Genomic DNA, 23,564 nt, shown 5'->3' on the forward strand with positions numbered 1-23,564 from the left:
TTGGGGCTTTATGGGTGTTCTTACACAAATCTAAAAACACCGAATCTCTTTCCCCTTCGTTTCTACATTCCCCGATTCCTGATGGCTGATAATATCCGACGTGCACTCCAAAACATAGATATGGGCATTGAGGATGCCCTTTTTGCGCTCCCTACGGCAGTTGTACAACAAGCAGCAGCCGCAAATCGGTTCTGCCTTCTGGGGAGACCCATCATCCCACGCAAACAAGACATCCGCCAAATCATCAACTCCCTCCCACGCTCCTGGGGACTGGTGGGCCTTGTTCGAGGCAAAATTGTGGAACAACGAAGGTTTCAATTCATTTTTCCCTCTGAAGAATCACTTGAAACCGTCCTTCGTCGCGGACCCTGTGCTTTTGCGGATCGAATGTTGGTTCTACAACGATGGTCTCCGGAAATGGATCCAAATGCGCTGAACTACATACCCTTCTGGATTTAGATAAGGGGTATTCCTTTTCAGTATCTAAACTTGGCTGTTATCGACAGTATCGCTCGGTACCTGGGTGATATTATAGAAGTGGATTTCGACGAAGCAACGGTGTCCAGAGTTGAATTTGTTCGGGTTCGTGTCCATTGGAATGTTGATAACCCCCTGCGTTTTCAACGTAACTATCAATTCACACCCGGTGTGAATACAGTTCTAAGTTTTTTCTATGAACGTCTTCGGGGATTCTGTGAAGTTTGCGGTATGTTAACGCATGACTCTGGGCGCTGTCTGATCCAAAACGGTGGTCCCAATGATCCAGACGACGATACTGATAATGAAGAGGATGATGATATGGTGGGTAACCCTAGAGTCCACATTCAGGGGATAGGAGAAGATGGTCATCCAATACCAGATAGAGATTGCCGAACCAGGGGAAAATCTAAATGAACATCAAGGGGAACAAGCAGTAGATGATGATTCTAAGCTTTCAGACATAGATCCGGAACACAACAGTTGACAAGACATTGTGATCTTGTCCAACTGTGGTGCTACAAACTTGGTAGGTGATCCTTTTGATACTAATCATATGATTACCCCCATTCTTCCTTTTCAAAATGTTACAGAGAATAATGTCGGATCCACTAGCTCTACTATGCTCCGCAATTCCATCTATCCAAATCCTAACATAATGGATGTTGCTGCTCGATCTCATGAGAACAAGGAAACAACAAGAGATAAAGGAAAGAGAAAGAGAGAGGACTATATGGAGGCTTCTCATGTCACAAATGTTGTCAAGATGCAAATACACTATTTTGAGGATGGAAGTGGATCCTCCACTCATGACTTGAATAGAGGTGAGGTGGGCCCTAATCCACCATATCCACCATGAGGACAGCCTGTTGGAACTGTTAGGGGTTAGGCAATGACCCTACAGTTCGACGCCTCAAGAAGATGGTAAGGAAGTATCTTCTGGACATCATTTGCCTATCGGAAACAAAGCAAAAGGATGATGTTGTGTTTGAAAAGGTTCACGAGTTGGGTTTTCATCAGTCAGTAACAGTTCCGCCAGACGGTCTAAGCGGAGGGCTAGTAGTTATGTGGAGAAATATGTTGATGTTGTTGTTCATTTCAAGTCTTCTAATCTTATTGATTGTACAATCTTAAGTAATGGAATCAGTTTCTACTTTTCTTTTGTGTATGGTCATCCCAATCCCTACTACTGAAATGATCTTTGGGAAAGATTAGAGAGACTGGCCATAACCAGAAATAACAAACCGTGGTTCATATTGGGAGATTTTAATGAACTATTGAGCAATGATGAAAAAAGAGGAGGAAGGATCAGACCAGAATCTACTTTTCAAGCTATGAGAAAGATGGTAAGACATTGTGATTTTACAGATTTAAATACAGTTGGTGCTCGCTTCTCATGGGCTGCCCAAAGGGGTACACATTACGTCATTAGTTGCCTGGATCGTACAATGGCTAACTCGTATTGGTATATCCAATTTCCTGCATCTGAAACAGTGTTCCTAGAATATGAAGAATCCGATCATAGACCGCTCATCACAACCATTGCAGACGGTACTGAGACAAGAAAAGGTTTCTTCACTTATGACTCAAGGTTATACCACCAGCAAGGGTTCAAAGATGCAGTGTTAAAGGGATGGAGAGAGTTTCGTAATTCCAGTTCTGGTTCAATGTCTCAACGAATAATACACTGTCGTAAAGAGATATCAAAATGGAAACGGATCAATAGAGCGACTGCTGAAGAAAAGATTGGTCTGATTCGACATAAGCTTGACAAAGGTGTTGCAACTGGGAACAGTAGCCCTTCGGAGAGAGCAAAACTACGGAGACAATTGAATGAAGCTTACATAGAAGAAGAATTTCATTGGAAGAATAAGAGTCACAACACCTGGCTAAATCTTGGAGACCGTAACACATCTTACTTCCATAATGCAGCCAAGGCAAAAAAGATCAGAAATCGGATTAATGCAATTCAGGACAACAACGACATAATTGGAAAATCAGAGTCTCATATAGCTAATGCGGCTATTCAATATTTTCAGAACCTCTACTCCACTCAGCCAGCATCAGGTTTGAACATCAGTGAGTTATTTCAGGGTTTTGAGAGACGGGTATCAGCGAATATAAATAATAGACTTACCAGAGCCGTTACAGAGGATGAAATTAAGAGTGCAGTCTTCTCGATAGGTCCCCAACGTGCTCCAGGACCAGATGGTTTCTCTAGCATATTTTACCAATAGTTCTCGGATGACAGTAAACTAGAAATTGTTGCGGAAATCCAAGGTTTTTTCCAAGGAATCAATATGGACTGCCTCCACAACCATACCAATATTTGTCTAATTCCAAAGATTGTCAATCCGATAACAATGGCGGATTTTAGACCAATAGCGCTGTGTAACGTGAACTAAAAGATAATATCCAAGATCTTAGCAAACAGACTCAAGGAGAGCTTATCATGAATAATCTCAGAGAATCAGGCAGCTTTCATACCAGGAAGAATGATAAGCGATACCATCATTATTTCTCATGAAGTTCACCATGCTCTCAAGGTGCATAAACGACAATCAAACTCCTATACGTCTGTGAAAACTGATATCACAAAAGCCTATGACCGTCTGGAATGGAGTTTCTTGGAAACCACGATGAGAGCTATGGGTTTTGATCAAATATGGATAAGTTGGATAATTGCATGTGTCTCTTCAGTAAGATATTCAGTTTTGATCAATGGATCACCTCATGGGTCCATACAGCCAGAAAGAGGTCTACGTCAGGGAGACCCGCTATCTCCATATCTCTTCATAATTTGTGCTGAGGTTCTCACCCATTTGGTAAACATGGCAGAGCAGAAAAGAAACCTTCAAGGAATAAAAATCAGCAACGGTGGACCAGCTATAACTCACTTATTATTTGCTGATGATTCTCTGTTTTTCACTCTGGCCAATGAAAAATCGTGCAAAGCCTTGAAAAAGATCTTCATAACTTATGAGAAAGCCTCGGGACAGGCCATCAATCTCAGGAAATCATCCATCACCTTTGGAAGCAGAGTCAAGCCATAAGTTAAAAGAAGAATACGAAGAATTATGGGGATTCACAATGATGGAGCAGGAAAATATTTGAGATTGCCAGAAGAGTTTACAAAGAAAAAAACAGAGATGTTTCAATTTATTTTGGAGAAGGTCAAAGACAGAACACAAGGCTGGAACAAACAATTCCTCTCACCGGCTGGAAAAGAGGTACTTCTAAAATCAATAGCTCTTGCAATGCTAGTTTTCTCCATGAACATATATAAACTACCAAAAGAGATTTGTGAGGAAATAAACGGCATATTGGCAAAATATTGGTGGGGTACAGATGATGATATGAGAGGTATGCACCGGTTTGCATGGAATAGATTGAGTTTACCAAAAAGGAATGTGGTTTAGGTTTCAGAGATCTAGAACATTTTAACAGTGGTCTACTCAGCAAACTTGCATGGAGGATATTACAAAATCCCGATTGTATGATGGCAAAAGTTTTAAAAGCAAGGTATTTTGGAGACACCAATATCCTCAATGCCACTGAAAAAGCAAAGTCATCCTACATATGGAAATCTATCATTCATGGATGAGATCTTCTGAAGACAGGACTTCGATATGTAATTGGAGATGGAACAAAAATCAGTACATGGGAAGATCCTTGGCTACCATTAAACCCACCGCGGGCACCACAACCAAAAAATATTTTTGATACAGCGGAGAATTTGAGGGTTGTAGAGTTATTGAATACAGAAAGAGCTGGGTGGAATGAAGAAAAGGTTAAAGCAGTAATTCATGAAACTGATGTTAATACAGTTTTGGCAATCAAAATATGCGATGAAGCACAAGAAGATCTAATTGGATGGCACTACACAAGAACTGGTATCCACACAGTCAAATCAGCTTATTGGCTCTCAACACATTCCTCGGAACAACATATCCTTCCTCCTCCAGGTAATCCTACACTCAAGGCTGCAGTTTGGAAATTAAAAGTAGCCCCAAAGATCAAGTATTTCTTATGGTGATTACTCTCTGGAGCACTAGCAACAGGAGCCCAATTGAAATATAGACATATAAGTAATCAGTCCTTATGTCGACGGTGTTGTCATGAAGAGGAAACATCAAACCATTTGTTTTTTGAGTGCTCTTATGCTCAAGAAATTTGGAGAGCTTCAGGGATGCCATTTACCAACCTATTAGACCCTCACAAGAGTTTAGAAGAAAAGCTGCAACTGCTAATAACTCAGAGTTCAATGAAAGAAATTACAGAGGTAACTCAACAATTACCATTTTGGATATTATGGAGACTATGGAAGAATAGAAACCTCATCACCTTCCAACAAAGCATATCAGTTGGAAATCATGTCTACGCAACGCAAATAAAGATACCTGTGAATGGATAAACGCTAAGACGTTTGTGGTGTCTCTTCAACCACCATCATATCAAGCAAATTCACGACTAAGAAACACAACGCATTGGCAAGCGCCAGAAGAAGGGTGGATGAAATGTAACTATGATGGTTCCTTTATCAACCAAGAAACAAAATCAAAAGCTGGATGGATCTTCAGGGATAGTGAAAGTGTTTATGTTGGTTCTGGTCATGCAGAAGGAGAATGCACAACCAATCCACTAGAGAGTGAATTTCAGGCATTGATAATGGCAATGCAACATTCACATACTAAAGGTATCAAGAATATCCATTTAGAAGGGGACAACAGAGAGATTTTCAACCTATTACAAGGCAAAACCAAAAATTTCTCAGTTCTCAATTGGATCAGAGATGTGAAGAAATGGAGCTTAAAGTTTGAGAATGTCAAATGCAGTTGGGTACCAAGAGAAAGCAACAAATGTGCAGATATGTTGGCGAGATCAGTCATACCAAACAATGCAAGAGTTCACAATTATTTCTATGTTCCGTCTTTTATCATTCCGAGTTTACATTGTGACTACTCTGCAAACAATTAATAAAGTTCTTTCAGTGTTAAAAAAAAAAAAAAAGACATTAACATTAACCATAGTCCATAGATACATAAACCCCTACACGAATCAATTTGATCTCATTTATGATAGCGATATCATTAGTTAGTATGAGTGCCGGCTTAGATAGGGGACAAGGGGTGCGACCGCCCCGTGTTCATAGATTAAGGAGATAAATAATATAAGATTAAGAGGCACAAAAAATAAATAATGCAAGATAAAGGGGTACAATAAAGAAATAATGCAAGATAAATGGGCACAAAAAAATAATGTAAGATAAAAGAGGCAAAAACAAAATTTGTAATACAAAAATAATTTATTAAAATATGTTTTAACGATTTATTTTTACGAGTCAATAACCAAAAAGACTCTTTATCTTCTATAATTATCTCAACTGACTCCAACGTAGAATGAAAATAAATTTTTATAATCTTACCAAGGGTGGAAATGGTTGCATTAGGGATGAATGAGTTGAAAAAATATGAGTTGAACTAAATAGGAGATGAAAGAGTTTAACAAATTTTCTTTATAATTTGTTCATTTCTCCAGGTTTTTTGGTTGAATGAGTTGAATAAGTTTTCCAACTTATTTATCTCAAATGGTAAAAAAATTGGCTGATCATTCAACCTATTCAACCTATTAATTTAATCCATTAGCACTCCAAGTGTTTATATATTATCAAAATGAAATTTATATTTTTTTTTAACATATAACAGATGTTAAAAAAAAAAATTAGTCTTTCGTTCAAAAAAAAAAATTGCCTAGGGCCTCTAAAAACCTTGAGCCGGCACTGTATGAAGCGTAAGTTACTAAGTTCGAACCATTTCCGATAAGATTTTTCATGTTGTCAATCGCTTATGCTTCCTTTCTAACTTCAAGAGAAAATGATTTACTTTGATTAAATATAAATGCTCTAATCTAGTAGCAGTACTAGTTTTTTTCTAATTAGAGAACGTATCGTATTCCTAGGACAAATTTATGGTGATCTATCTTTACGTACTTTTTACGAAAAGAATGGTTTAAGACTCACGAGTCGAGAGAGTTTTGTTCTTTTCTTTATTATTCATTGGTTAAAATAAATAAAAATATTAGATTTTTCTCATAGAAGATATTTTTATATTTTGTACATGTGTTTTAGCAATTTCCTCGATACGAAAAAAGCGAAAACTCTCTATAATTGATTTGATTTTTTTTTGGTTAATGGCTTTTGAATCCTTTGATATACTTTGAAGACTGAACACAAAACAAAACAAAACAAAATCTCTTATCACACACACCACCTCCAATGGAGAGCATTGGCAGCCACCATTGTTGCAGCTCTCCTTTCACCTTCATCACTAGAAACTCATCAACACTTCCTAAACTTGTTAACTTCACTCGCAGAGTTCATCTCAGCCACCAATCTCACCGACTCAGAAACTCCTCTTCTCGCCTCACTTGCACTGCTTCTTCTTCTTCCTCTTCCACCATGTATCACTTCTTCTTTCACTTTTTTTTTTTTTTTTTTTTTTAATTTTTCAATCGAAATTGGATGATTTAAGTTTTTAAAAATCGGATTTTGATTTGAACCCAGAGAGGAACAACGGAAGAAGAAAGATGGGTCTGGAACGAAGGTGAAGTTGAATGTGAGGTTAGATCATCAAGTTAACTTTGGTGAACATGTGGCTATGTTTGGATCAGCTAAAGAGATTGGTTCATGGAAAAAGAAATCGCCTTTGAATTGGACTGAGAAAGGATGGGTTTGTGAGCTTGAGCTTGACGGTGGTCAAGTTTTAGAGTATAAGTTCGTCATTGTTAAGAATGATGGGTCACTCTCTTGGGAATCTGGTGATAACCGTGTCCTTAAGCTACCAAATTCTGGGAATTTCTCAGTTGTTTGTCATTGGGATGCTACAAGAGAAACCCTTGATTTGCCTCAGGAGGTTTGTAATGATGATGGTGGTGGTGGGGACGAGAGAGATACTCAGGACGTTGGAAGTGAAAATGGTGCGCAGCTTCAGAAAAGTACATTGGGTGGGCAGTGGCAAGGTAAAGATGCGTCCTTTATGCGTTCTAATGACCATGGAAATAGAGAAGTTGGAAGGAATTGGGATACTACTGGTCTTGAAGGCACAGCTCTTAAGATGGTTGAAGGTGATCGTAACTCTAGGAATTGGTGGAGAAAGGTATCAATTTTTGGATTTTTGGTTTCCTCTTATTTGTCTTCCTTTAAAGCTGGCTAAAGAATGAAACAGATCTTATTGTGAAAATGTGTTTATGTGTGTTCAAGCTTGAAATGGTACGCGAGGTTATAGTTGGGAGTGTTGAGAGGGAGGAACGATTGAAGGCGCTCATATACTCTGCAATTTATTTGAAGGTTCCTCTTTTCTTTACTTCTTATAGCCTAAGTTATCTTCTATTATGTGTGTTGGGATTTACATTGTTTACCTTTTTAGTTTGTTTGTTTGTCTGGCTTGTTATGCAGTGGATAAACACAGGTCAGATTCCTTGCTTTGAAGATGGAGGGCATCACCGTCCAAACCGGCATGCCGAGATTTCCAGGCTTATATTCCGGGAGTTGGAGCACATTTGCAGTAAGAAAGATGCTACGGCTGAGGTGACACATCTTTTTGCTTTCAAGTTCTCTGCTTTCACAGCCTCCCCTCTCAAAAGTATTGTAGCTGGTGTGTCCATAGTAGTTTCTCTAAGTTGCATATGATTTTATATGGTAGGAAGTGCTTGTTGCTCGAAAAATCCATCCTTGTTTGCCTTCTTTCAAAGCAGAGTTTACCGCAGCTGTCCCTCTAACTCGAATTAGGGACATAGCCCATCGCAATGATATTCCTCATGATCTCAAGGTAAATACACTTTTAGTTGTTTTCACATTAGATCAGCTACTGTCAAAAGTATTCATATATAACTCATCTTTGTTCCAGCAAGAAATCAAGCATACCATACAAAATAAGCTTCACCGGAATGCGGGTCCAGAAGATCTAATTGCAACCGAGGCGATGCTTCAAAGAATTACCGAGACCCCAGGAAAATACAGTGGAGATTTTGTTGAGCAATTCAAAATATTCCATAATGAGCTTAAGGATTTCTTTAATGCTGGAAGGTACTATATTTCTGAAACCAAACCTATTCTTTCATTTGACTATGTACTGTATAATTCAATAGCTCTTGTATCTTGTTTCAGCCTCACTGAACAACTTGATTCTATGAAAATTTCTATGGATGATAGAGGTCTTTCTGCTCTCAATTTGTTTTTTGAATGTAAAAAGGTAAGCTCACACATGCTCTTTTCTTGATTTGGTGCAAAATTTTGGGTTTTCTTGCATGATTTTCTGAAGTGGTATGCCCTAGACACAACAATATTAAAGTACTTTTATAGTTTTATTAGCCAGCGTAAGGATGCGCAGTTCGTAATCGATAATCACCTCATCCATGGTATTGGTTGAATGTTGTTATGTGTCCAAAACACTCAAATCATTATTGTGCATGTTATATACAGAATCACTGTAAACTTTGTTAATGTGGTCTCTTCATAATCTGACTGTGAAATTCATATTTTCAGCGCCTTGACACATCAGGAGAATCAAACAATGTTTTGGAGTTGATTAAAACCATGCATTCTCTGGCTTCTCTAAGAGAATCAATTATAAAGGAACTTAATAGCGGCTTGCGAAATGATGCTCCTGATACTGCCATTGCAATGCGCCAAAAGGTGAACTGTTTTAAGCAATCCAGTAAAAAATCATTTTGCAATTTATTTACTAATATAGTTTGCTCGTTTCATTAGTGGCGCCTTTGTGAGATCGGCCTCGAAGACTACTTTTTTGTTCTACTAAGCAGGTGTGCATAAGATTTTGATTTTTTTTTAGCTGAATTTCGTTTGGAAGTTATTAAAACTCCTGCTTCATTTCACCGTCTTATGTGTCTTCGATGATTTGAGTAGATTCCTCAATGCGCTTGAAACTATGGGAGGAGCTGATCAACTTGCAAAAGATGTGGCATCAAGAGACGTTGCCTCGTGGAATGATCCACTAGATGCTTTGGTGTTGGGTGTTCACCAAGTAGGTCTCTCTGGTTGGAAGCAAGAAGAGTGTTTAGCCATTGGAAATGAACTCCTTGCTTGGCGAGAGAGAGACCTACTTGAAAAAGAAGGTATTCCTTCTCTGACTTATATCAACTCGTTCTGTCTCGTTCTGTTTAACTCTGACGTGTGAGGCTAGTTTGCCGTTGTTAAGAATTTGCATGCTATTATTATAAGCTGAAATGCTGTTTATTTTTTTCCATGAAGGGGAAGAGGATGGAAAAACCATTTGGGCCATGAGGCTGAAAGCAACTCTTGATCGAGCACGCAGATTAACAGCAGAATATTCTGATTTACTTCTTCAAATATTTCCTCCTAATGTAGAGGTACACATCATCCCATGCCTTACACTTTGAAGTTAGTGATGCAACTTCTATTCTAGTTCAAATTCGTTTGGCCACATTCGTTTCTTTCACCATGACTAAATTATCACTCCTCTGCTAATCTAATTAAATTCTAGTTCAAATTCGTTTGGCCACATTCGTTTCTTTCACCATGACTAAATTATCACTCCTCTGCTAATCTAATTAAAACGTTCTTTATCATTTCAGATTCTAGGAAGAGCTCTAGGAATTCCAGAGAATAGTGTCAAGACCTATACAGAAGCCGAGATTCGTGCTGGGTAAATTAGGCCTTTACTTCCTAGTCCTTAGCTTAAGCTGTACAAGGAATCTGATGAAATCATTTGAGATTGTTTTCAGATTCTTTTCTTCCTTATTGTACTCATAGTCCTCTATCTGTGACTTCCTCTGACCGTACATGTGGTTGTGCTTCACAGCATAATTTTTCAGATCTCAAAGCTCTGCACTGTTCTTCTAAAAGCTGTAAGAAATTCACTTGGTTCTGAGGGCTGGGACGTCGTAGTACCTGGATCAACTTCTGGGACATTAGTTCAGGTGCGTGAAGATGGCAAATGAATATATTCGTTTCTTAGAAGGAATTATCATTTCAAAGCCAGTTATTAACTCAAAAAGTCTGGTTTCCAGTGCTATAGCAATTTACAGTTTAAAAGATGATATGTGTGAACTGTTCGTAGGTAACCTTTACTGATAACAAACCACTCATATTTGACCAAAAAAAAAAAAAAAAAAAAACAAACCACTCATAATACTGTCTTTGTGTTCTAGATTGGCTGAAAATTTCAACTTAGCTATGTTTTATGCTTTGTAACTTTGATGAGAATTCGCATTTGTAAATATTATTTCTGGCTCTTGTGACTTCAGGTCGAGAGCATTGTTCCAGGATCATTGCCAGCAACTTCTGGTGGTCCTATTATTCTCTTGGTCAACAAAGCTGATGGCGATGAGGAGGTTTTTGACATACATTCTACCTTACAATGACTCATATTTCATAATATCATACTAAAGATTACTTATAACTTGGTATGACAGGTAAGTGCTGCTAATGGGAACATAGCCGGAGTCATGCTCCTGCAGGAACTGCCTCACTTGTCTCACCTTGGCGTTAGAGCGCGGCAGGCACTAACCTTTTTCCCCCATTTTTTTCCTCCATGATTTTTTTACTAAAGATGTCTATTGTTGAAAACTCTTCATTTCGCATAATATTTCGCAGGAGAAAATTGTCTTCGTGACATGTGATGACGATGACAAGGTCGCTGATATACGACGACTTGTGGGAAAATTCGTGAGGTGCTTTTTCCGATGTTTTCGTCATCATCATATATATATATTCAATCTCCCGTTAAACAAGAAAACTCATGTCTCTTCGTTATTGTTCTTTCTAATATGAACCTTACAGGTTGGAAGCATCTCCAAGCCATGTGAACCTGATACTTTCAACTGAGGATAGGAGTCGCATTCCCAAATCCAGTGCGAACAAAAAAACGGACAAGAATAGCGTATCTAAGAAAAAAACGGATAAGAAGAGCTTATCTACTGATGATAAAGAGTCAAAACCTGTTTCCTCATCCAAGGTAAACCATTGATAGACCTGTGAGTCTGTGCACGTGACATTCAGATTGCTAACTGATAGAAAACTTTCATCCATAGGATATCCCTAGTGGAGGAATTATAGCACTTGCTGATGCAGATGTACCAACCTCTGGTTCAAAATCTGCTGCATGTGGTCTTCTTGCATCTTTAGCAGAAGCCTCTGATAGTGGTAATGTTTTATTAATGTGTAAGGGGACGAAATTGCTGGAACCAAATCATATATGTCTTTCTAAATTGCTTTGTTTGGTTTCTGAGGAATGAGCAGTGCACAGCGAACATGGAGTTCCAGCATCATTTAAGGTTCCAACTGGAGTTGTCATACCTTTTGGATCGATGGAATTAGCTTTAAAGCAAAGTAATTCAGAAGAAAAGTTTGCGTCTTTGTTAGAAAAGTTAGAAACCGCCAGACCTGAGGGCGGTGAGCTTGACACCATATGCGATCAGATCCATGAAGTGATGAAATCATTGCAAGTGCCTAAAGAAACAATCAACAGCATAAGCAAAGCATTTCCCAAAGACGCTCGTCTCATTGTACGTTCAAGCGCTAACGTCGAGGACTTAGCTGGAATGTCAGCTGCAGGACTCTATGAATCAATCCCCAACGTGAGTCCCTCAGATCCATTGGTGTTTTCTGGTTCGGTTTGCCAAGTTTGGGCTTCTCTCTACACAAGAAGAGCTGTTCTAAGCCGTAGAGCTGCTGGTGTCACTCAAAAAGAAGCTTCAATGGCGGTTCTTGTTCAAGAAATGCTTTCGCCGGACCTATCTTTTGTTTTGCACACGGTCAGTCCAGCTGATCCAGACAGTAATCTTGTGGAAGCCGAGATTGCTCCTGGTTTAGGTGAGACTTTAGCTTCAGGGACAAGAGGAACACCATGGAGACTCGCTTCGGGCAAACTCGATGGGATTGTGCAAACCTTAGCTTTCGCAAACTTCAGCGAAGAGCTTCTTGTGTCAGGAACAGGTCCTGCTGATGGTAAGTACGTTCGCTTGACCGTTGACTATAGCAAGAAACGGTTAACCGTTGACTCAGTGTTTAGACAGCAACTTGGTCAGCGACTTGGTTCGGTTGGTTTCTTCTTGGAAAGAAACTTTGGCTGTGCACAAGATGTTGAAGGTTGTTTGGTTGGTGAAGATGTTTACATTGTTCAGTCAAGGCCACAACCTCTGTAGAGAGTCTTTATCTTTCTATTAAGATAATAAAACAAAAAATGTCAGAAATGTAAGATCTGCATTTGCTTCATTACCATATGTGAAGGTATGTTTAATAATGAGATAATTTTTTTTTTGGCTTTTGTGTCAAGCTAATAATGATATATTCCCCTTGTTTCATAATATTAGGATGTTTCAGAGGTTTTGTTTGTTTAAGATGTTTTCAATTGTTTAGGCAATTTTTATATTAATTATATATTTTTTATTATTTATTTATTATTGGTTAAATTTTTGAAAAGTAGATATTTCTTATTATGTGTGTTTTTAACTGAAACATCTTATATTTTGAGAGTATGATTTTAGTAATTTTTTTTTGGTAATTATCAATTCTACCGAATCGTGGTTTGAAGATTAACCGAATGGTGTGTAATTAGATTATGGTTTGGTTTGTGTTTGGTTCGGTCTTGATGCGCGTTTCTGAATCTCAGTTTTAATTAAAATAAAATGGATATATTTATAAACCAAATATAATGGGTAATCTTTATAATATATACTTAGAGATATCTTTGGACAGAAATAATATGTACAAGATTTTTTGTCATATCACAGTGTCACTTTTGGTTTACAAAATAAATTTCAAATCTTAGACGTAGATATTGATAAATCTTAGAACATTAAAAAACAAAAGATGTCAGAATTTTCTTTTTTCCTAATAGTAAATTACAGTTGATTCAACAAATCAACTTACAAAACTGAATTACATAATGTAATATTTCTTGCTAAATATAATCAGTTTTATAGTAAGAAATGATAAATATGATTATTTGCTATATTCATGTCTTGTTTCTCACATCGTGTGTTTTGGCTAATTAATATCTCAAGAATACTACGACATTGATTGAACTAAATCTTAAACCCTCAATCTCAAGAGCTAATCTCGTGTTTGATCAAAAAAAAAAAAAAAAAGAGCTAATCTCGTGAAAATATAAAACCCTCCAGAGTAAGCAACGGTTAAGATTCATTACTGAAAATAGAAAAGTAAATAAAACCACTAGATCTCCAACGAATCCAAAAACACAATCTAACTGATACTGTTTTTATGTTCCATAAAATTGTTGATTTTTTGCCAATGTTCTTTTCTCCATTATATATTAGATTGTATATTCATGAGTTTTCATCAAACATAAAATTATATTTTCATATTTTTTGTTTTCCACAAAGAAACGAGAAGAAGAAGAATAAGAAAAAAAAAAAAAAAAAGGATGACGAGAGAAGAGCTTCCAAATTTGGCAGAGTCGAAGTTAACAGCTTTGGTCGTAGATGACAATTTCGTAAACCAAAGCATACATCAAAAACTTTTGGCTCGTCTAGGGATTACAAACGAAGTCGTTTGTAACGGGAAAGAAGCTGTTGACGCTCATTGTTCCGGTAGAAACTATGATCTTATTCTTATGGATATGGACATGCCCATCATGAACGGTATTCAGGTAACTACTTATTTGTGATTCTTTACTCTTTAAGCTTGATACTATTAAAGTGTAAAAATCGATTTGGACTCTAAAATTTGGTTATATTAACTCTGTTAGCTATAAGAAAAAAAATTCATCAAGAGAGCAATATTTTTTTTTTCTTTTGATATGTTACAACATTAATAAGAAATATTAGATCGTTAACTTAGGTTAATTTCTTTTTTCATCTTATTTTTATTTGAGAATTCTTCCATCTTAAATTTTTTGTAGCTTTGTTGGTCATGAGCAAATTTTTGTTTAAGGTATATTAGATTTGTCAGAATATTTTCTTTAGAGGTTGTAGACCATAATTTATATGTATATTTTTTTTTGTCAAAAAGAAATATGCTAAAAACTGGCGTATGAATATTACTTTTTAGAACCTATGAAACATACATGAAAAAGTTATATATGGTCCGACTAACGGATGAAGTTGGGTTTAATGCTTCTCTTATTCTTTAAAGAGTATTACGAGAACAAGAGATCAAGCAAGATCAAACAGAAAATCACATCTTGACAGTTCGATCTTGCTCGATCTATTTCCGATTCTTCTAATAAAATAGTCATGATATAGAAGAAAAAAGTAGTTTCTAAAAAAATAAGATATTTTCTAAAAAAATAAGATATTGATGAGTAGTTTTGTGCTACCTTTATTTTTAAAGGATTATATACAAAAAAAATTGATTGGATTCTTTTCTTTTTTTGTTGTTGATTGAATATTGATATATAGGCGACAAAGAGACTAAGGGAGATGGGGATAGAGAGCAAGATAGCAGGAGTAACGACTAGAGCTAACGAAGGAGAGAAGAAAGAGTTTATGGAAGCTGGCCTTAATGACTTTCAAGAGAAACCTCTTACTATCTCTAAGCTTCTCTCTATTCTTCATAAATTTGATTTTTATGTCCAAACCTAATTAATTAATCTCCATATTAATTGTCAATTGTAGTAGTAGTTTTTAAAGATATTAACTACTCTAATCCTATAACATTATTAATGTCTTGTATTTCAATTCCTCAAATTAATAGTAATGCCAACACCAATTCGATATATTAATACTACTAATTGTTAGTATGATTCAGAATTAGGTCAGGTTCATAAAAGTATAGATTACTCCATTAGTCAATCGAATGCTTTGTATCGAAACGTAAAACGCTTCATATGCGATTGGGAAATCAGCGATATGTGTCTCGTACTGTCACGTGAATAAAGCAAACGTTTGGTTAAATCTGAAGCATCATCTTAGCTTGTGAAAAACCGAAACGAATTCATCAAATATATTAATATCGTTGAGTCATTCATTATTGTTATTATACGCAAGGCCCATGTGTTAGGTAGGGTTATTGGCGTTTAGGCCAAGATCTGACATTATATGTTCTTGACATGACTCTACATGATGGTGCCCGCTAGGAGGGGAGATATACCCACATTAATGTAGTAGCTCTATGGTATGTTGCTTCTTGTTGGGTTTGAACTTCAATGACTACCAAGTTTTGGCCTTCCAACAATTCTCCCTTCCAACCAATGACCACCAAGTTTTAGTCTCCTCTCTTGAAAAACTCTGTTATCTAGGCAGTAGACACCGACATTGAGAACAAGTCGGCAAACCCGCATATATATTTTTTTGTTTTACTCCTTTCGAGAAAATCTCATTCTAATTGGTGTTACTAAACTATACGTTAGATTCTTATTTTCTAATCTTTCAATGTAGGAGTCTCCAACACTTCTCTATTTAATCATACTGTATAAGCAAACCAAGTGATATAATTCATTAGAGTTTTTGGGATCGAGGACGTCTTTATGTGAGTCTGATCGTGTGGACCACTTCATTTCATTTCTTGTAAAGAATCTAACCTTCTCCATGTGTCATCTCAAGTGAGGAAAATCGTACTCAACAGAAAAATAAGTGTTTGGTAAAATACCTAAAATGTTTAATTACCCATCCAGTTTGTTAAACTTTTATCTCTACCTAAACTCGCGGCCAAAATTACCATTTAACTGGCTATTGCATTTCTATATCCAATCCTTTTCAATATCCATTAGAATACACTAAACGGGATGTATTCAACTTGACATTCTAAGTGATTTGTGTGAAATTTACAAATTCTATGTTATTCAATCATGGATTTTAAAAAGTCTATTAAAATCCAATGTTATTGAACTGATGATTTAAAAATCTACTTTAAAATCCATTAAAATCCACTGTTATTGAACTGATGATTTAAAAATCTACTTTAAAATCCACTGTTATTCAAAACAGTTTTGTGGATTAGGATTTTAATAATTTTTAGGATTCTGGAGGATTTGTTTAGTTAAAAATATAGGAATCCAAATCTCATAGTTTTAGGTGGGATTTGAAAGAATTTTACAGAAAATCATATGAACTTCTCTAAAATCTATCAAAATTCTAAATTTCCTAAATCCCATCAAATTCTCCAAAATCATGGTTTGAATACACCCCCCTAAGGGTATTGAACTTATATTTTAAAGGATTGTAGAGGATTCTTAAAATCCTTTGTTATTCAATTGAGAATTTTTAAAAATCTTATGAAATCCTAAGTTATTCAATTAAGATTTATGTAAATTTCTTTAAAATAATTCAGAATCCCTTGTTATTCAATCAACAATTTATAAAACCAACCTTAAATATTCTGTTATTCAAAATAGATAAATACTTAGGGGGAGGTATTGGTTTAGGATTTAGAAAGAATTTTAATGACTTTAAAAGTTAGGTAAAACATGTTGTTATTCAATCAAGATTTTTAAAAACTCTTTAAAAAATTGGTGTTATTGGTTGTGGATTTGTAAAAAGTTATCTAAAATCTTGATAAATCTAGTGTTATTGGATTAAGAGTTTTATAAAGTCATTAAAAGTTTTATGTTATTCAAGTAAAACAAAAGAATCTTGGATTGTTAATGAATTCAAATTTTATGTTATTAGTTTAGGATTTTATATCATTTCCTTCATAACAAAAGTCATGAAAACTCTTTCATCAAATAGAAAGATTTTACAAGATTAGAAAAAACAAATCATCAAGATTTTAAAAAACTTCCTAAACAATCTCTTAGAATCCTTCATTTTTTACTTTCAATTTTCTATGATTCTAACAATCAGCAAGAACATAAAGTCATTAAAATTCTTTCTAAATCCTAAGGGGGAGGTATTGGTTTAAGATTTAGAAAGAATTTTAATGACTTTAAAAGTTAGGTAAAATATGTTGTTATTCAATCAAGATTTTTAAAAACTCTTTAAAAAATTGGTGTTATTGGTTGTGGATTTGTAAAAAGTTATCTAAAATCTTGATAAATCTAGTGTTATTGGATTAAGAGTTTTATAAAGTCATTAAAAGTTTTATGTTATTCAAGTAAAACAAAAGAATCTTGGATTGTTAATGAATTCAAATTTTATGTTATTGGTTTAGGATTTTATATCATTTCCTTCATAACAAAAGTCATGAAAACTCTTTCATCAAATAGAAAGATTTTACAAGATTAGAAAAAACAAATCATCAAGATTTTAAAAAACTTCCTAAACAATCTCTTAGAATCCTTCATTTTTTACTTTCAATTTTCTATGATTCTAACAATCAGCAAGAACATAAAGTCATTAAAATTCTTTCTAAATCCTAAACCAATACCTTCCCCTAAACCAATACCTTCCCCTTAGGTGAACCTTTGTATTCACCCCTCCTCTCTCAACCAATTAGAATATTCTATTTAATATTTTATTTAAAAAATAAATCAAAATTAAATTAAAAAATAAAATAAATTAAGGAAACAAATTCTGTATACTTTTATTTAAGGAAAATTAAATATTGGTTTGGTTTAGATTTTACAATTAAACAAGGTTATATATCGGTTTGAGTTTATAAATGAGAATTATGGATTAGATTTACAATTAAAACGAAACTTTATGTCGGTTTGGGTTTACAAATGAGGTGGTTAGAGTTTAGATTTTAAAATTAGAACAAAATTTTGTGTTGGTTTGGGTTTACAAATGAAGCGATTAAGGTTTAGATTTTACAATTAAAACGAAATTATATGTCGGTTCGGGTTTACAATGAGATGGTTATGGTTTAGATTTTACAATTAGAACAAAATTTTATGTCGGTTTGAGTTTACAAATGAGATGGTTAGGGTTTAGATTTTACAATTAGAACAAAATTATATGTCGATTTTAGTTTAAATGAGATGGTTAGGGTTTAGATTTTATAATTAGAATAAAATTATATGTCGGTTTGGGTTTAGAAATGAGATAATTAAGGTTTAGATTTTATAATTACAATAAAATTATATATTGGTTAGGGTTTATAAACAAATGGTTTAAATTTTTAGTTTTATAATAATGTGTACATATTTTATTTCTTTATTTTAAAAGGGGTGAATGAAGAGGTTCACCCTGTCAAAATCATACACTTTGCTGTTGAATTTTGAAGGATTTAAAAAAAAAAAGAAAACAAAAACAAAATTGTCCGGGAAGATATGATCGATTTATGCAAACCTTCAATCAACATATATTTTTTTTTCTGGGAAATCAAAGAGAAGGATCGAGACTACGAAGGGGAAGTTAACCATGTCTACAATATTGGGACTACGAGAGAAAGGAGAGTGATTGACGTTGCCAATGACATCAGCAAACTCTTTGAAATAGACCCTGACTCCACCATTCAGTTTGTGGAGAATCGGCTATTCAATGACCAGAGGTACTTCCTCGATGACTAGAATCTGAAGAAATTGGGTTGGTGTGAACGAACCACTTGGGAAGAAGGACTCAGGCGGATATTCGCAGCATCAAACCAAGTCATGTCTTCAACGCTGCCGGTTTAACTGGTAGACCCAATACTGGTGTGAATCTCACAAAACCGAGACCATCCGGGTCAATGTTGCTGGAACTTTGACTCTAGCAGATGTTTGCAGAGAGAATGATCTGCTGATTCCTTGTGGTTTGATGAGAAATTGGGCTCAAAGTTGGTTACTTGCAGGGTGCATTATTTTGGATATGTTCAGGGAAAGTGACCGTAACTTTTAAACTGTAAATCAAAATCTGTGTCTTAAGTATGACTGTTGTTGATATTTCCACCAAATTTCATAATTTTCTGGGTTATTTTTTTACTCCATTAAAAGCAACTTCTTGACCTTTCAAGCTGCCTTTTTTTACCTTTAGCAGAGCAAGTATAAGCAAAATGTCCACGACCCACTTTGCCATCGATCTCGTAATGTGAAGCAAACTGTTTCGAAAACCCAAAAATCTTATCAAGACCGATCTCACACTCTTTACCTTCAGGGATCGAGACCAATGGCTTGATTGAGCTGTAACAACGAGCGAGGAAAGCTCTTGTACGCTTAGCAGGAGAAGGAGGAGGGAAAGGTCTCTTGAAGATACAAAGAGGCGTCGTTGAAAATATTTGGAGTCAAATTCTCCTTGTTAAATATTCTAAAATCATACAAAGTTTATAATAAAATCTCACAAAATCACTTTCATTTTCTTTCTTTTTTTAATATAAAACTCTTAAAAATAATCAAATCCTCTAAGAATTCATTAAAGTCTTTCAAAATTCTAAAATTTTAAAATCCTACAAAATACTTTATAAGAGAACTAAACAATAGTAGTACTATACTATAAAAACTTGCTTTAAATTGAAAAAGTAACAGACACCTGGACTGGACAATAATTATAAAACTCCTTTAAAAAGTAACAACACAAGATTAAAAAACAATTAAAAAGGAATGTACAAATATATTATATACTATATAAATTACCAATATTGTATGTAGAGCTTTGTGTGCATATTTATATATCGGTTTCTCTCACTTTTTTTGCTCAGCGTCTCACCAAATTCTCCGTGTTTCCTTTCTCTTCAGGTTCAATTTTTGGTTCTCAGATCTTTCTTCTCTTTTTTTCTCAATGCGTTTTGCTTTTTGTCTTAAAATTACCTGTGAATGTAAATACAAAACTAAAAAAACAAAAAAAAAAACATGTGTTCCTTCGTGTCTTTGATTTCATGTCATTATCTCAAATGTTTGGTCTTTACATTTCGTCCAATCTCTAATTAGATCTTATAGATTCGTTCTCTCCAGCTAACTCTGTGTAATTGATTTTGTTCCCAGTTTGTGTTTCCTTTGTTTTCATTGTTCCTTCAATCGGATCTGATTGCTATGTTCTTTGATCTCCATGTTTTAGCATTTTAGATCTGCCCATTGAATCATCAATTCTCTTTATTTTGATCAGTAAAATTTGGTAAAGAACACATTTTTATGGTTGAATTGTTCTAAAGTTTTCGTTTTTTTTTGTTCTCCTTATGTCGGATCTGATGCTCTTTTGCTGATCTCTATACGTCAGCATTGAGTCTTTGCTTACATCACTTTGATCTTTCGCATGTGTAAAAAAAGCAATGACTTTGTTTTTAAAGTTTCTAACTTTTTGTTCCCCCATTGGATCTTGCTTATTTACTCTTCTTCTATATGCCTAGCGATTAGATCTGTGGTTAGGGAATGGTTATTTTTGAAAATTGTAGAGTAAGATCCTGTTCTAAGCCATTGTTTCTTGTGCTCATTTTACATCTTTATAGTTTAATTGTAGTCAATAAGTTAAAGCCAGATACTCCATTGCCTTATCTAATTGGTCAATTGATTCTTTCTTCACAGGTAATATATAAACGAATTGCTTTAGTACCATGGGATCCATTGTTAATGGTGCAAATGGAACCGCAACTGGGAAGAAACCCACTGTTATTTTTGTCCTTGGTATGTTCAGCTCTTTTATGTGTTACTTCTCGATCATCATGTTACTGGTTTTGCATTGTCCTTATATAATCCTTGAGATGTTCCCTAAGGTCGAGTTATTGTAATATCTATATTTATTTCTTGGATGTTTTTTCAATAGGTGGTCCTGGAAGTGGAAAAGGTACCCAGTGTGCCTATATCGTCGAACATTATGGTTACACACATCTGAGTGCTGGAGACCTTCTTAGGGCTGAAATTAAATCAGGTTCTGAGAATGGGTATGCCTTAAAACTTTGTGGCTTTGTCTATATTAATGCATAATCACTACTGTCATGTGAACAGTTTTCAACTAGAGATTTGGATTGTTCAAATAATGAAGACTCACCACCCTTTGCTATCATTGTCCTTGTTGAGGTTCTTTTTCATTGATGCTGTTCAATGGTTTATGCAGAACTATGATCCAGAATATGATTAAAGAAGGGAAGATTGTACCTTCTGAGGTTACAATCAAGCTTTTACAGAAAGCAATTCAGGAAAACGGGAATGATAAATTCCTCATTGATGGTTTCCCTCGCAATGAGGAAAACCGTGCAGCATTTGAGAAAGTTGTAAGTACTTTTCTTATTGAACATTTTTTTGTGTGTTTCTTATAGATATGCACATTCCATTGATTAAATACATGTCTTTTGATGATTTTTTATAGACTGAGATTGAACCAAAGTTTGTCTTGTTCTTCGATTGCCCTGAGGAAGAGATGGAGAAGCGCCTGTTAGGCCGCAACCAGGTTAATATTTTATGAAACCCTGTCACTCTATTCTGTGTAGGCTCTTGTTTCATATATGTATATATATATATATATATATATTGATTGTGGCCTCCATTTCTGTTGTTGAAGGGGAGAGAGGATGACAATATTGAGACTATAAGGAAGCGCTTTAAGGTGTTTCTTGAATCTAGCTTACCAGTGATTCAGTATTACGAAGCTAAGGGAAAAGTTAGGAAGGTAGGATATTAAGATACTTATTCTTCTTTGATTGCATTAAAGTTCTAAGTGTGACAAAGTGTTTTTGTACTAATTACCTTCAGATTAATGCCGCCAAGCCCATTGAAGCTGTATTTGAGGAGGTGAAGACAATTTTTTCTCCTGAAGCTGAGAAGGTAAAAATCAATAGTTGTTCTATTCTCTAAGTAGTGAAAAAGGAAATACAAAATTCCTATGAATCACCTGTAATGTAGAGGCTTGTAACTGATGTCATAACACGTCTGAATCATGGATTTATGATTGTTCTGTATGATAAGGAATAATGCATTTGGATAAACTTTGATCCAAGTTTTTTTTTGTTTTTTGCAATTCCATTCTAAAATTGCTTGGCACGGTAATATTGCTATAGGCAAATCAGCTGATAGGAGACCATTATCTAATCACTAAATCTATAACTTTTGTAGATTCTCAAGTTAATGATTCTGTGAACGTTTTTATTTAGGTTGAAGCCTAGGCAGCAACATCGTAAAGAGATACTGAAAACCCTATAAATTGATCCGGTATGTATGCATCAGTCAAATGATGATCACTTTTTCTTATTTATGTTCAAACCCAACTCATGTTTTGACGTAGAAAGGTGAAAGGTAACTTAAGAATCTGGAATAAAGTGTGTGGAAGCTGATGCTTGTTACACACATTTTGACTTATTATATATGGTATCTGGTTCTGTATGAATGCTTAAAGGACGAAAGTATGATTATTAATGTCTGTCTATGTTTAAATTTATTGCAGGAAGCTAAGCTTTGCATCTTTGTACCAGGAAGTCTCTCTGCTTGGCCGTACTATTTTTTCCTTTATTAACCATATGATTACCGTTATTATTATTATTATTATACACCTTTTACCTATTATATAATTTTTTTGTTTTGTTTCAATTTTTTGTATTTGATTGGATTTTGGTTGGGGCTTTTATCTGCCTATCCGTGATTGGCTTATTGTAATTTCGTACAATTGAATTCATGCCATTTTATAATATACATACTAGATAAATATTTGAGTGATGTTATTTTCAATAGGCTGTATGTAGTATCACTCTGATTTGATTTGATTAATAAAATTAAGATCTTTTAAATACTCTTCACACAAAAGCTAAAAGTTCTTAAACCCTTGTCTTCGGCAGATCTAGAGATATCTCAATGAATCCAGGAAGATATGGATCTTAGGTATTTTCAGACTAAATAATTATTTTTTGTATTATCTTAGCTAGATGTTAGATATCATAGCTGAATCGGTTCTTTGATTACTATGATGCTTGGGTGTCTCTAGGATCGGTTCTTTGATTACTATGATGCTTGGGTGTCTCTATCCTACGGATGTATATTGAAAGCGTTAAGTCATGTGCATCCAGGGTTTCTCAGCTAAGTTCTCACCAATTAAAAATAAAAAGTACCAATTAAAAATAAAAAGTAGCAAAAATGTAGGAGAGAGTGAGAAAACGTTTCTCAAAATCTCATTTTGAGAAAGTTTGAGAAACTTTTATAGACAAATGACTAATTCTAATTGGTTATATTTTATTTTTCTGATTTCTTATTTAAATAAACAATAAATTTATATAAAAATAATTAAAATATACTATTTTGAGAAACTCACCTAATATTTACAAATGCAGATGCTCTTAGAGCATTTGCAATGATGAGTCTCTCACCAAGTATTAA

General features: G+C 35.0%; 3 protein-coding genes and 1 pseudogene across 9 annotated transcripts; all 4 read left to right on the forward strand.

Moving 5' to 3' along the window:
• Positions 1 to 24: 24 nt before the first annotated feature.
• On the forward strand, positions 25 to 894 carry LOC147929452 (uncharacterized; annotated as a pseudogene).
• A 5,550-nt stretch (positions 895 to 6,444) lies between these two features.
• On the forward strand, positions 6,445 to 12,822 carry LOC104736667 (phosphoglucan, water dikinase, chloroplastic). Its single transcript, XM_010456688.3, has 19 exons — positions 6,445 to 6,936; positions 7,040 to 7,631; positions 7,736 to 7,822; positions 7,931 to 8,062; positions 8,178 to 8,303; positions 8,382 to 8,560; positions 8,642 to 8,726; positions 9,020 to 9,169; positions 9,245 to 9,297; positions 9,401 to 9,609; positions 9,746 to 9,864; positions 10,090 to 10,160; positions 10,317 to 10,434; positions 10,762 to 10,848; positions 10,930 to 11,016; positions 11,111 to 11,187; positions 11,297 to 11,471; positions 11,548 to 11,659; positions 11,756 to 12,822. Exons 1-19 carry the CDS (start codon positions 6,752 to 6,754, stop codon positions 12,658 to 12,660), a joined length of 3,549 nt encoding a protein of 1,182 aa, XP_010454990.1. The 5' UTR covers positions 6,445 to 6,751; the 3' UTR covers positions 12,661 to 12,822.
• A 996-nt stretch (positions 12,823 to 13,818) lies between these two features.
• Positions 13,819 to 15,200, forward strand: LOC104736668 (two-component response regulator 24-like). The gene is made up of 2 exons (XM_010456690.3): positions 13,819 to 14,126; positions 14,878 to 15,200. Exons 1-2 carry the CDS (start codon positions 13,902 to 13,904, stop codon positions 15,058 to 15,060), a joined length of 408 nt encoding a protein of 135 aa, XP_010454992.1. The 5' UTR covers positions 13,819 to 13,901; the 3' UTR covers positions 15,061 to 15,200.
• A 4,591-nt stretch (positions 15,201 to 19,791) lies between these two features.
• LOC104736669 (UMP-CMP kinase 3) lies at positions 19,792 to 22,901 on the forward strand. 7 transcript variants are annotated; one of them, XM_087481237.1, is made up of 9 exons: positions 19,792 to 20,006; positions 20,790 to 20,888; positions 21,028 to 21,145; positions 21,319 to 21,475; positions 21,571 to 21,651; positions 21,763 to 21,870; positions 21,954 to 22,025; positions 22,352 to 22,409; positions 22,642 to 22,901. In XM_087481237.1, the coding sequence occupies exons 2-8, from the start codon at positions 20,819 to 20,821 to the stop codon at positions 22,361 to 22,363; spliced, it is 618 nt and encodes a 205-aa protein (XP_087337363.1). In that variant the 5' UTR covers positions 19,792 to 20,006; positions 20,790 to 20,818; the 3' UTR covers positions 22,364 to 22,409; positions 22,642 to 22,901. The 7 variants fall into 7 exon arrangements, with proteins under 7 accessions (XP_087337363.1, XP_087337359.1, XP_087337362.1 ...); XM_087481238.1 differs by having other exon boundaries at positions 19,971 to 20,232; XM_087481239.1 differs by lacking the exon at positions 19,792 to 20,006 and adding an exon at positions 20,178 to 20,382.
• The last annotated feature ends 663 nt before the right edge of the window (positions 22,902 to 23,564 follow it).

Source organism: Camelina sativa, chromosome 13 (assembly GCF_030686135.1).
Source record: "Camelina sativa cultivar CO46 ecotype springtype chromosome 13, ASM3068613v1".
Taxonomy (NCBI): domain Eukaryota; kingdom Viridiplantae; phylum Streptophyta; class Magnoliopsida; order Brassicales; family Brassicaceae; genus Camelina; species Camelina sativa.

Excerpts from the sequence above, each read along its gene's own strand:
- LOC104736667 (XM_010456688.3), top strand. The coding sequence starts at position 6,752 with ATGGAGAGCATTGGCAGCCACCATTGTTGCAGCTCTCCTTTCACCTTC. Across the intron at positions 6,937-7,039 it reads TCTTCTTCCTCTTCCACCAT|AGAGGAACAACGGAAGAAGA; the intron begins GTATCACTTCTT and ends ATTTGAACCCAG. Across the intron at positions 8,063-8,177 it reads AGAAAGATGCTACGGCTGAG|GAAGTGCTTGTTGCTCGAAA; the intron begins GTGACACATCTT and ends TTTATATGGTAG.
- LOC104736668 (XM_010456690.3), top strand. The coding sequence starts at position 13,902 with ATGACGAGAGAAGAGCTTCCAAATTTGGCAGAGTCGAAGTTAACAGCT. Across the intron at positions 14,127-14,877 it reads CCATCATGAACGGTATTCAG|GCGACAAAGAGACTAAGGGA; the intron begins GTAACTACTTAT and ends ATTGATATATAG.
- LOC104736669 (XM_087481233.1), top strand. The coding sequence starts at position 20,819 with ATGGGATCCATTGTTAATGGTGCAAATGGAACCGCAACTGGGAAGAAA. Across the intron at positions 21,146-21,318 it reads AAATCAGGTTCTGAGAATGG|AACTATGATCCAGAATATGA; the intron begins GTATGCCTTAAA and ends TGGTTTATGCAG. Across the intron at positions 21,871-21,953 it reads CTAAGGGAAAAGTTAGGAAG|ATTAATGCCGCCAAGCCCAT; the intron begins GTAGGATATTAA and ends AATTACCTTCAG.